We start from the raw sequence: 12914 nt of genomic DNA, 5'->3' as shown, positions 1-12914 counted from the left end.
TGATCAAACACCATATCAAAGTCTTTCTTCATCTTTCACTGAGCAAATCTGGCCCCTGTTTGAACAAGATGAAGGCACTTCAAATTCAGAATCTCCCAGCAGTCCCTTTCATGCACACCAGTACAGACATATGTGTGCATTCCCTCCAGCATGCCCTCACTTTGGGCATGGAAAGCAGTCAATAGTAGTCACTTTTGTCTTTCCATAAAGCCCTTTTCCTGTCAGATTTTCCCAACTGGTGAAAACAGAATTATCCCCAGAGTGGTATTAAGCACTGACTCATTTGCTTTTTACCTCTGAATAATGTGAAATGCTTTGAGTTTCCTGCTCCACTTTTGGTAAGTGATCCCACTAAAATCCTTGCAGAATTGATTTTTATGACTTGAAACTAAAAAATATGCCCCCGTGGACTGAACGGAAAGGGAAGAGTCTGATGTGTTTTAAAATTTCTTGCTTTGCCGAGTTCAAAATATAAGTTTTCAGCCTTCTGCTTCATTTATTTTGCGTTACCAGCTAACCTAATTCCCAATCTCCACATTGAAGGCAACAACCATGGCTGTTCTTTCCATGGAAATTTGGTAATGTGTTTAACATATTGCTGCAAGTTGAAATGAGCAGAATAACTTCTGAAATTGGCTTGCTACTTTGTCAACTGCAATCCAATTTATCAGCTAATTTGGAGAATTCAGTGAAGTAAGGTGCTGCAAAGCATGTTGCTGAGCATACGAGTTCGCCAAGAAGAAGTATCCAAAACAATGCAGATGTAGATGGTGTCGGGCTGTCCACACCACCACCCAATATCAGGCTTAGTCCTGGTGGATCCAGGTCTCATGGGAAGGAGGATGTTCCAACCAAGATCAGAGCCTAGAGGTCATGGTTGCTTGATGCTGAGTATCAATTACCCTAATTAAGATGCATGGCAGTACAGAATAGCCTTTGTTTATCAGCATAGCTGGTTTTTTTTTTCTTGTTCTAATATAAGCATTTTGTATTAAGCACCTTTTCTTGCACCTTTATTGTTCCCTCCTGTTTTCCCATTCTAGGTGATGGTGCAAACGATGTAAGTATGATTCAAGCAGCTGATGTTGGAATTGGAATATCTGGCCAAGAAGGCATGCAGGTATTCCTTCAGTTTATTTCCTTTCCTCTTCTGCCACGTGGCCTCTTACTGCTTAATAAGTTTCATCTTGAGTGTCATCTTAAAAATGCAAGTTGGCATCATAACCATTGTTAATATGCAGTTTGTAATTATGGGTCCAGACAAAAAAAGAGTGTTTTGAGCCAACAATTAGCATGCATGGACAATCGTGTGTTTGCTCATAAGCCTGGAAAATTAGCAGATGCCTGTCCAGTGTTAGGTTAGCATCTGGTTTCTGAATCATCTCTGCTATAGCATTTCCAGGTTTTGTTGATTCCCTTGCGGTGTTTTCTGCCCCAAATTCTTTCCCACACATCCCCCTTCCTCATTCTCATAAGATGGAGAGTTCTGCAGAGGTAGAAACTTCCAACTCTGTTCTCAAGGTGTTTTTTGTTTTTTTTTTTTTTTATTCAATAGTAGGAAATCATTTCAATGTCCATGTTCAAATTTTGTCATATTGGGTGGGAAAAAGATATATTGTAAATTAACTTCTATTCTTTTTACCAAAGGCTGTGATGGCTAGTGACTTTGCAATATCCCGATTTAAGCATCTTAAAAAACTGCTTCTTGTCCATGGACATTGGTGTTATGCTCGCCTGGCAAAGATGGTGATTTACTTTTTCTACAAAAATGTGGTAAGATTATTAAAATTCTTGAAGTTTCCGTCCTAGCAAGGTTAAGTCCAGGGCTGGGGTTTTGGTTTGGTTTGGTTTTTTACAGGTTATACTGTCTTACTTTTTATAAAGCTACTGTTCCTGTTTCTTCACTTTGCAAGTTTATAGTATGCTACCCCCTTCTTAGTAATGTGCTGCATGAAGCATTGAGGAAAATATAGGTTCTAAATATATTTTGAAATAGCATTATTGCAGAGGGAAAAAGGACTCAAGGCTTAGTAACTTTTATACAGTAGTTCAAGAAATTCTATTAATAATACCCATGAGCCTCAAAATAAAATTTGCATAAGGAAGAGCAGATTATTAGTGTTAGAATATAGAAGATAACTCTGCACTAAGAATTGGTTGCCAGTGAAACCTCTGAATTTTTGCATTTAATTTGATAGGAACCACTTGTAAGTAATGATGAAGTCATATCTGGCATTTTTATTAAAAATTTAATGTATATGCAAATGAGCTGTGCATTGAAGAATAATGTAAAGTGGAAAAACCTGATAGCAATACAGTTTCTACAAGACTGTGCAAACAAGTCCATTTGACATGAAATACACTCTGAGCATGAAAGATTATTTACTTTGAATTCTAAGTATCTGTATTTATTTTTTTATTAATTTTGAATAAGTATTACTTCTTATCAGTGTTAAAATTTGCAGTGGAAATTAAACCTTTTTATTTTTCTTGGTTGGGCATCCTTTTAGAGTTCAAAGCATATTTATTTGCAATGAGAAATAGCTCTCCAGACCAGGATGCTGCTGTTCTATTATCTCCCCAGTGCCATTAGGGAGCAGGAGGCCTTTGATTCTGCAGGGACAAGCAGTTTGGAAAAGGATTTTAAAATCTGGTGCTCAGGGCTGTGAACAGTTTACTTAATTATTCTCTGATATTTTCTTAAAGAAACCTAATGGCTTTTAAAAAGCTATGTCACAGTGGATTGGTGTGAAGTAGACCCTTAAGATATACTGCTTTATGGAATGAAGTGCAGAGCTCTCTACTGATGGTACCTTTAACCAAATTAATGTATTCTTGAGACACTCTGTTAATAACCAATGCACCACATAAACCTTGTAGGTGGAACTATGAGAAACATAGTCCATCTATGCATCACAAGCCAAAGGGTCCAGATCAGCTGTAATAGTACAGAGCAGCGTGGGTAAAGGAAGAGGACATAAAGGCGCGGCCACAGGAAAGGTGCAGCTTCATGACTCCCTCAACCTAAAGAGAAATGGAATCGCATCAGCATGAAGGATGTGCTTCTGTGTGTGTGGGGAGCCACAGTTCAGCTTGTAACAGGATGCTGTGTTTGTATTTGCTTCTCCACAGAGCTACGTCAACCTGCTCTTCTGGTACCAGTTTTTCTGTGGGTTCTCAGGCAGCACAATGATAGATTACTGGCAGATGATTTTTTTTAACCTCTTATTCACCTCAACACCCCCTCTTCTCTTTGGAGTCCTGGATAGAGATGTTTCTGCAGACACACTTCTAGCTTTGCCCGAGTTGTACAAGAATGGACAAAATTCAGAGGTATGTCTTGATTGCTGAAATAACTGCTCGATAAGCCAACGGACCACAGGTTTTTTGGTTTTGTGAGGAGCAAAGGAAGAGTTTAGACTGACTTGGAACTAAATGATGCATTTATGGTTTCTAGTTTACTGATGTCCACTAAAAGAACACATAATCATAGCTGTCAGAAGAACTCATGAAGAACATATGACTGAAGTTGCTTCCTGGAAGTGAGGCTGCGTGTTTGGTCATAGTTGGGAGATGTAAATGGGAAGGTTTATTCTGCCATTAAATATATGGAACAATCCAGTTTGGTACCAGCATGCTGTATTGTAATAAGTAAAGCGATGTGCTGGTGAACCAGCCCTGTGTTTGGTGTTCCTGATCAGAAGAAAAGATGATGGAGTAAATATGTGTGTGTGTATGCATATACGTAGACACCGTGTATAGAGAAAATTTCTCAGTGACAGCATAGGGAGAAATAAATAAAACAGGATGAGAAATGTAATGAATGAGGGTAAAATAGATTAGCTGGTCCCTGATTAAACTCTACTCAGATTTGGTGCTTTGAACAGTCTCAACCTACTGAAGAAGAAGAGCTTCTTAAAAAGATTACAGCAAAAAGTGACAAGAAAATGCAAACCCTTAAATCAATAAACAACCTGACATTTTTTTTTCTACTCTCAGGTTCAGAAATATACCTGTTAATACATAAAGGATTTTGTCACAGTTCATTGTCTAGGCTGTTCCAGGCATAAACTGTTTCATTTATTTACTTCTTTTATTTCAAATAGTCAGTATTGGTAACCCTCAGAAAATATGCATGAAATATGTTATGTTTTTACCTCAAATTGCCTGTCAGGTTTAGAGAACCCATCTGACCTCTGTATGTTTGTGAGGAGCACACATATACAGACATACATACCTGGTTTTGCACATACATACAGTACAGTAGCACTTATTCCCAAATTGTCTTAACATTTTTAATAGCAAATTATGAAAATGTTAATGAGCAACATTTAAAGTGGCCTTAGTTTTAAATCACAAAATTGCAGGGTACTTAGGAATTCTTCTCTCTCCTCCTTTTTCTCCTACTTTCATTATCCTGGACTGTGATTTTTAGCACTGATGAACACTGGTGGTTCACACCGTGTTTAACAATGTTTTGGAAAACCTAGGCAAGGGAGTGCAGGATTTGAGGATTCTCTGTAGGGCTTTCCATCCCTTTACTTAGGAGCTCTTGGACCTCACATAAATGTGAACTATATGTTCTTTACCATTTTGAAGAGGTCATTGTTGCTTTGGCATTTTGTCTGCATTGAAACAACAGGAGCCCAGCCTTCTGCAACTCCAATATTGTGCCCCACTCCACAGGAGCTGTGGTCCCACAGGTCACTAGATAAATTTAAATATAACAAGTAACTAAATTAAAATGGCCCCATAGAGATGTTTTGAAGGAAGGAACCTTAACAGAAAGGATTTTTGACAATTCTATAGCTCTAGGAAGATCTTCATTTGAAAAAGAATTTGAGGAATGGGGTCTTTTGGAGGGGGATGGGGCATTCATGACACTGAGATTTTAAGACCCTTAATTAACTGGCTAATCTTCATAAGGTCTGTCTTTAGTTAACACAGAGAAAACACCTGTTCAGAGATAAGCCTTTGGTCCAAATCAGCTGTTCAGGAGGCATTTACTCACGAAGGGAGACCAGTTAGCTATAATCAGTAGTCTAAATGGAAGAAAAACAGCAATTAAGTCTGCAGAACAGACTAGATATGTGTGTCCCATCATAATGACCATTATCTGTAAATTCCTGCAGATATACAAGCCGTCAACTTTTATTATTACAATGTTGGATGCCTTCTATCAGAGCCTCATTTGCTTCTTTGTACCCTATTTGGTAAGTACTGGGGTCATCAATGTTCTCATTATCCTATCCTTGTTAAAAAAAAATAGAAAAATTCACTTCTGAATAGTCAGGGCTCATCACAGTCTTCCTGCCTGTTTTCCAGACGTACGAGGACTCTGACATAGATGTGTTTTCCTTTGGAAACCCCATCAATACCATCTCCCTCCTGACCATTCTCTTGCACCAGGCTCTAGAAATGAAAACGTGGGTATGTGTTTGACCTATCCTGTTCACGTGACTATTCTTCTTTTCTGAACATAGCATACTGTGTAGACATGGCATTGTCTTTCAGAGTCATTTTCCTGAATTCTGGGTCACAAGTAACAGATGCACTGAGATTTCACAATGTGCCAGAATTCATTATTAGCCTCAGGATAATACCTTTACGTGCACAGTGACCTAATGTGCTTCTACTGTGCCTTTGGACAGGACGGTACACAATTTTTACATACTTCAATATAAGCGGATATGTTTCTTAAAGGGCACTAGACACTGTCACTGTTGTTTATTTCCAGGTATTTCTCCTACTGCACTTTTCAGCAGCGTGGACTATTGGACCCATTCTTTCCATCTGCCTTTGTATCCTTGTGTCTTACACCCCTGTCTTATACCCTCCTGTCAGTGTCTCACAAGCATCACCATCATTTCCTGCAATTCTGCTTACAGACCCTGTTCCAGTTGGTAACGATGATCGGCAGTGTGGTGTTTTACCTCGTCTTCTCTCTGATCTACAATGCTGCCTGCGTGGTCTGCAACCCTCCCACCAACCCCTATTGGATTATGGAGAAACAGCTTTCAGATCCCACCTTCTATTTGCTGTGTCTAATTACCCCAGTCATTGCACTCTTGCCAAGGTTTGAATGATGCACTCTTCCTCACAGTTTTTATTTTGTGGATTTGTAGGCATTTGAGTGAAATAACACTAACAATGTGTATAGATATGTATGTTGGGCACATGTGTTGCACAGGGATAAGTGGTCAGTGTGGGAGTCAGATGCCTGGGTTCAACATTCCAGTTCACAAAACATTAATTTATTCAGCTATATAACCCTAGGTAAGTCACTATATACCTACTACTTTTGTTTTCCCATCAGGAAAATCTTTCTCGAGTGCTTCAAGGTCTACCAGTACAAATCTGCTACACAGTTGTTCAATATTATAAACACAGTGTTGTTGAGCTGATCAAGACTAGAAAGCAAGTCTTTGAAATATTCCTATAAGCTTTGAGAGTTACAAAAAGTATTCTGTTTCTTAAATACTCTTCAGTGGGTAAAAAGCTGGCTGGATGGCCGAGCACAGAGAGTTGTGGTGAACGGAGCTAAATCCAGTTGGCGGCCAGTCACAAGTGGCATTCCCCAGGGCTCAGGTTTGGGGCCAGTCTTGTTTAATGTCTTTATCAATGATCTGGATGAGGGGAGCAAGTGCACCCTCAGTAAGTTTCCAGACGAAACCAAGTTGGGCGGGAGTGTCGATCTGCTTGAGAGTAGGAAGGCTCTGCAGAGGGACCTGGACAGGCTGGATCAATGGGTCGATGCCAGCTGTATGATATTTAACAAAACCAAGTGCTGGGTCCAGCACTTGAGTCACAACAACCCCATGCAACGCTACAGGCTTGGAGAAGAGTGGCTGGAGGGCTGCCCAGTAGAGAAGGACCTGGGGATGTTGGCTGACAGCCAGATGAACATGAGCCAGCAGCGTGCTCAGGTGCCCAAGAAGGCCAACAGCATCCTGCCTGGTATCAGAAATAGTGTGGCCAGCAGGAGCAGGGCAGTGATCGTGCCCCTGTACCGGGCACTGGTTAGGGCGCACCTTGAATATTGTGTTGAGTTTTGGCCCCCTCAGTACAAGAAGGACATTGAGTTGCTAGAGCGTGTCCAGAGAAGGGCAATGAGGCTGGTGAAGGGTCTGGAGAGCAGGTCTTAGGAGGAGAGGTTGAGGGAGCTGGGGTTGTTTAGCCTGGAGAAGAGGAGGCTGAGGGGAGACCTTATTGCTGTCTACAACTACCTGAAAGGAGGTTGTAGTGAGGTGGGTGTTGGTCTCTTCTGCCAGGTCACTATCTATAAAGCGAGAGGAAACAGCTACAAGCTGCATCAGGTGAGGTTTAGATTGGATATTAGGAAAAATTTCTTTACTGAAAGAGTGTTCAGGCATTGGAACTGGCTGCCCAGAGAGGTGGTGGAGCCACCACCCCCGGAGGTATTTAAAAGATGTGTAGACATGTCACTTCAGGGCATGGTTTAGAAGGCCTGGTGATGTTGGGTTGATGGTTGGACTTGATGATCCTAGAGGTCTTTTCCAACCTTAATGATTCTATGATTCTACATTACAGTGCATTACTAAGCCAAATTTTAAGAACATGTTTCTATATGAAATAATTTTCTGCATCCAGAATTTTAGTTTTACTCTGTATGACAAATCAGGTATGTTAAAGATAGTTTCAACTGAGGCTGAATAATATTTGCAGAGGGATAATTATTTTGGTAGCTTGCTGAAAAAAATTGTTTGATAAACTTAATGATTCTGTTCCTATATATGTATATGGTAACCTCACTACTTTTGGTGCTTAATAGCTTTATCTGTAAGTAGACATGCTTTGTCTGAGTTGCACCACTTATTTAAAATCTTTATTTGTGCCTGGACAATGAAAGAAACGGGTTTGTCTGACTGTCTTGTCAGTCTCCTTCTCATCTTAATTGTCCTGAAGTAGTGCAGAATAGTGGTATTGCAAGAATCAGGAAAATATTTTCAGTATCTGATTTTGTAAGTGCTTTAAGGCATTAGAATCTGAGCCTTAGATTTGTCTAAAAAGGAACCTTTCAAGACTAGATAATATTTTTCTTCACATTGGTATTATTTCCCCATTTGAGTTGAGATGCTCTTACGATTTCATGTTACATTATATAACTTCAGGTCAGGACAAACAACATATAGTTCAGTAAGGTCTCATGTCTTCTAGGCAGGGCATCCTTTTCCAGTCTGTTTTGCTCCTGTGTGATTTTTGTTTTCCTATCAGCCCTCATTGACAGTGTCATTTTTGACCCTGAGCTTTCTACTGAGAGCTACATCAAACACATGGTTACAGAATCCGTATCCCTGTCTTGGGAATTCAGCAAGGTTAAGAGCATTGCTGCCTCAGCAGGATACTGAACTTACAGATTTGTATCTTGATGTCTTCAAAGTTGGAGACATGCAGTTCCTTCACGTAGGTACCCCGGATTATTTTCTGCAGAGTTTTCAGTTCACAAAATATCCAGCCCCCAGTTTCTGCTACAACTTAAGCCGTGCCAGCATATCACAGCAGTGGTGAAACCACCCTTTGTTAAAACGCACCTAACTTTAAGTTTCATTTGGTTCATCTCACCATGCTGCCTGCTCCCTATCTCCTCCAGAAACTAGTTGGAACCTTGAGATTCTGGTTTCTTCCTAAGAGGTTTTGTTCTAATCCTTGCTCTCCTTAGTTCTTCTTTCTGCTACTGCCTTCTGTGCTAGCTGACATTTCTGAAACACCGCAGGCACTTTGCGGGGGGGGGCTGTCTGTGCCCTGCCTGCGTGCAGGCTTTTCCTAGACCACTGACTGGCCATACTTTGCAGTGTATCCTCTATGCATCTGCAGCTCAAAACTGCCTCTGTTTTGGGACATGAATGGCACAGTGTTAGGTACTAAACCCCTTGAGTCTGAGAAGAGGAAAGGGATCTGAATTCCATGTATGTTCATTGGCAAGGGAAGGCACTGTGTCTCTTGGAGGATTTCAACATATGAACGGGATATATTTCTGCAACTGTGGAGGGCAGACTGCAGTTTGCCAGGAAGTCCTGCAAAGGCCCAACAGGTGATTGGGTCTTGCACCCTGCACGGCTTTGGGAAGGGCAGGAGCAAGTGAAAGCAGTTCATGGGATGGAAGACATAGTTCTCTTCCTCTTCTCTGTCCTCCTGTCTCATCCACCTGCAACTTGCACAGAACATGCAGAGAGTGACTTGAGGGGAAAGTCAAAGGACAATATGATCCACAGCAGATCTACAGAGATGGACATGGGTTCTCTGTAGTTGTGCTCTTACCTGCCCAACCATAACTAGCAACTGCATGGTTCCCAGACCTGAGATGCTATGAGATTGACCAGCCTGAGCACCTGCACCGTGAATATGTGTTTATCCACTCCTACTTGTGCAGATAGGCCTGAGAAATCTGTTGCCTTAAAAACCCTCTCTGTACTTAGTCTAGCTTGTTAGGCTTTTTAATCTTGTAATACTTATTTATGCATACATTTAGCAGCAGGATGTGAAGAGAGCAGCTTTCTTAATGCAATTTCAAAGAGTCCCCATGTTTGTTTTCAAATGCATTTTGAGGCCATCTATGTAAAAGCCAAATCCTATTAGAAAGATGCTTTGAAAGAGACTTTGGTTTTCAGACAAAACTGACATGACTTGAAGAGAGGACGTGTGCTCTCTCACTGCACACAATATATAGTTATACAAGTTCTCCATCCTGCAAAGAGCAGGGTAGGACACATGGTTTTTACTGCTTCCTGAGCAAACCCACATGCTGAGGTTTTTAAATTTCTGGTTTTATGTTATCTATTAGATTAAGATCCCTTCTTTAGCCTGTTTTAGCAGCATAAATAGAATCTCAATCTCCTCAAATACTGCATCTCTTGTTGAGATTCTGTGTATGTTTCTTGCACTGTTCAGCAATCGAGTGGTTCCGTTATAATTTATTTAGTATTTATATACATGTAGTTGACCCTATACAGGTCATGATAAGTGTATAGTTACACGTCACATTAAGATTCAGGAGTCAACTTTCATCTACTAGGAATAAGGTGTCTACCAGATGCCTGTAGAGCAATGGAAAATTAGCAACTGGATTTGTGTTATGTGATGCAGATTGTGGAAGGAACCCTCTGGTAAGACAATCCATTCTCTTCCTCTTTCATCAGGTTCTTTATTTTTGCTCTACGAGGAACCTTTGGAGCATCTCTGATTCTGAAAGCACAGCAACTAGATAAACTTCCTAAAGAGCAAAAGGATCTTGAAATCCAGAAATTGAGATTAAGAAAACAAACTACTTCTGGTGCACCTGTAGCATCATCTGCATCTAACGATGACCTTGACCAAAACGCCAGCCACTTATGTGCGTCACCATTTTTACATCCAGCAGCAGCAGCTGGGTCTCATGGGGACACAGAAAGTCAGGGACTTTCTGCCTCTGAAGTGAATCCTCCCAGGAAACGGACACCTGAAGAAGGCTACTATTTCTTTAATAGGTGGGCAGAGGAAGAATATACTGCTACAGACTCTTCAACAAGACCTTGCTCTGGCCATTACCCCCTGGTACCCAGCAGGGTAACGACTCCTGGACAGGACGGTGGCAAACTGACTAAAGATAATGCTAAAAATTTTAACCACGGAAGCCATCAGCGATCTGCAAGTGCAGTAACGCTCTGAAGAAACCTTCAGAAATGGGATCCATGGCCCATGTAAAGAAGGATATCATAGGGAAAATAAAAAGTCTATTTATACTTAACCATGATGCTCACTACAAAAGGAGAGAGAGGCATGTGGAGTAGTGCAATAACATCTCTAATATGCAGCTTTTCCTGAGTGCATATATAGTTGGGTTTGTCATTACATGACTTCTTGATCTTCCTCTCACTAGAGGTGATGCTTACTTGAGCATCACACAGTTGCTGAGAAATATACAATTTCTTTCATCAGAGAATATTTTTTTCTTTCACAGTAATAGGGAATAATTGCACTAGTGATGTTTCAATGTTATTATGCAGTTGAGGTAGTAGAAAGGGAATCCATTCTGTATTAAGCCAAGTACTCTATATTTTATTATCAAAGTCTTAAAAAGACCTTACTAACTTAAAAATTACAGTTCTGCCTGGAAAAAAATGTTACCTCCTGGTACTAAATGCAGAATAACAGCATCGGGAAGAGACTACAGAATGTTCCAGTTTTTAATACACGGACTTCATACACATAACAGTACCAGGTCTATAGTCTGATGTCCCTGAACACTAAGGTCAGTATTGTTATGCAGGTAGTGCTTTGACCTGATACTGTTAAGAAAAGGACAAATGAGTTTATGAAGTAGAAGAATGCAAATACTCAACTACAAGAACTGACAGGATAACTCAGGGATAAGTGGAGTCTACTTTTTCATACCAACAGGAGTAGAAAAATATAACAAGTCAAATTCAAGGATTTATGTTCTAGACTTTTGAAGTTGTCCCTGCTTTTTCACCTAGAAATTCAGTTTCTTCCTTCCATTCTCTAGGTTATTATGTAGTGTTGCTACATTCAATCAGGTATAAATCATGCTCCTCCCCACAGTTGGTTACATTCAGCAATTGATGGAGATCTCGATAATGGAGATTTTGACAAACAATATATGAAGGTCATTAATCACGTTGCAGTAAGTACATGGTGTAGAATGACCAAAATATGCATAATAGATTCATCCTTTGCAGTATCTCAAGGCAACAAGATGCAGAAAAAGAAACCCATTAAACATCACCATCATTACTACCTATTGCAATGCAGTGAAAGGTGACTGGTATTTCTTATAGAAATGTTGACTAGTAAGACCATTTTCCAAATTTCTCTTCACAATGTGGGGTGAAATCTTAACTATGTTTTAAATTTAAGCCATCTGAACTTCTGTGAATCTACTGGTGGTTCTGATTTAAGTAGGGTTTTAGCCTTATTTATACATGCTATATTAATTTAGCTATTTACTACCTATCACAAAGTGTGATCTGTTTAATAACGTATTTAGCAAATACTAATTTAAATTCTTTGTGTTATAATAATTACTGTAACCAGTGTCTTCAAGATGTTACTTTAAAGCAACTCAGGCAAAATTGAGTAGCGTATCTGCCACTGGGATTTCTTGATCTCTCTTGAGCCACAGCAAGAGCACACATAGAACTGTACTTGTTAAAGTATTAATTGTTAGCTGTAAAGCAATTCAGAAAGAGATTTTTTGCATGATGTACAAAATGAAGGTAATTAGGCATAGCTGATGTTAATGGAGTGTGAGATTGCTCAAATGTTTGCTCACTAGCTGGGAATGGACCTTGGGTGACAAGACTTAAGATCAAACCTTTACAATTCACATCCATGTTTTTACATTAAATGGTCCATTTCCTTTGAACTTAAAGAAGGTGCCAATTTCTTATACATTTTATTACAATATGTGAAGTGTTTTTATAGTAATAAATGTAATATGGTCACAACTCGGTGTGTTGTTGAGAGGACAAAAACAGAGGCAGAGGAGTGATTCTCCTGTTGTCATCCATGAGTAGCAAACTCATGTTTTCAGGGACCACCCCTCTATTAGTAGGCCACACTATAGGAATGCTTATCACAAAAACTAGATAACAAATATGTCTGAATGTGCAAGGGGACTGAACATATATGGAAAAGAGCCAGGAGGGTTATGTTTAAGCAAATCTGGAAGATGTGTAGATGTTCCTGAATTCAAAGCCAAGAATTAATTTCCTGTTTTCTCATCACAGCTTCTGCAAAACCATTCTACCATGCACTTTGCCCCAACAGCTGGATTCTTAGGTTCAGAAATGGCATATAGTTAAGGGAGTGTCGTTTTAAGAAGGGGAATGAAGGGGACTTGCTTATGATCTCCAGCAAAATAACCCCTAAAAGCTCTATAATGATGGAGTCCCTGC

At 40.0% G+C, this 12914-nt stretch overlaps 1 protein-coding gene across 2 annotated transcripts in view; it reads left to right on the top strand.

Moving 5' to 3' along the window:
- Window positions 1-12462, top strand: part of ATP10B (ATPase phospholipid transporting 10B (putative)) — a 57851-nt gene extending 45389 nt beyond the window's left edge. For both annotated transcript variants that reach the window (XM_075102101.1, XM_075102100.1), the window contains 7 exons: window positions 1044-1120; window positions 1648-1773; window positions 3133-3333; window positions 5133-5213; window positions 5326-5430; window positions 5889-6076; window positions 10158-12462. In XM_075102101.1, the coding sequence (XP_074958202.1) occupies window positions 1044-1120; window positions 1648-1773; window positions 3133-3333; window positions 5133-5213; window positions 5326-5430; window positions 5889-6076; window positions 10158-10665 (1286 nt within the window). In that variant the 3' untranslated portion in view covers window positions 10666-12462. The remainder of the gene's footprint in view (window positions 1-1043; window positions 1121-1647; window positions 1774-3132; window positions 3334-5132; window positions 5214-5325; window positions 5431-5888; window positions 6077-10157) is intronic.
- Window positions 12463-12914: the final 452 nt, after the last annotated feature.

Source organism: Phalacrocorax aristotelis, chromosome 8 (assembly GCF_949628215.1).
Source record: "Phalacrocorax aristotelis chromosome 8, bGulAri2.1, whole genome shotgun sequence".
NCBI classification, from domain to species: domain Eukaryota; kingdom Metazoa; phylum Chordata; class Aves; order Suliformes; family Phalacrocoracidae; genus Phalacrocorax; species Phalacrocorax aristotelis.
This window is presented reverse-complemented; position numbering and strand designations above follow the sequence as displayed.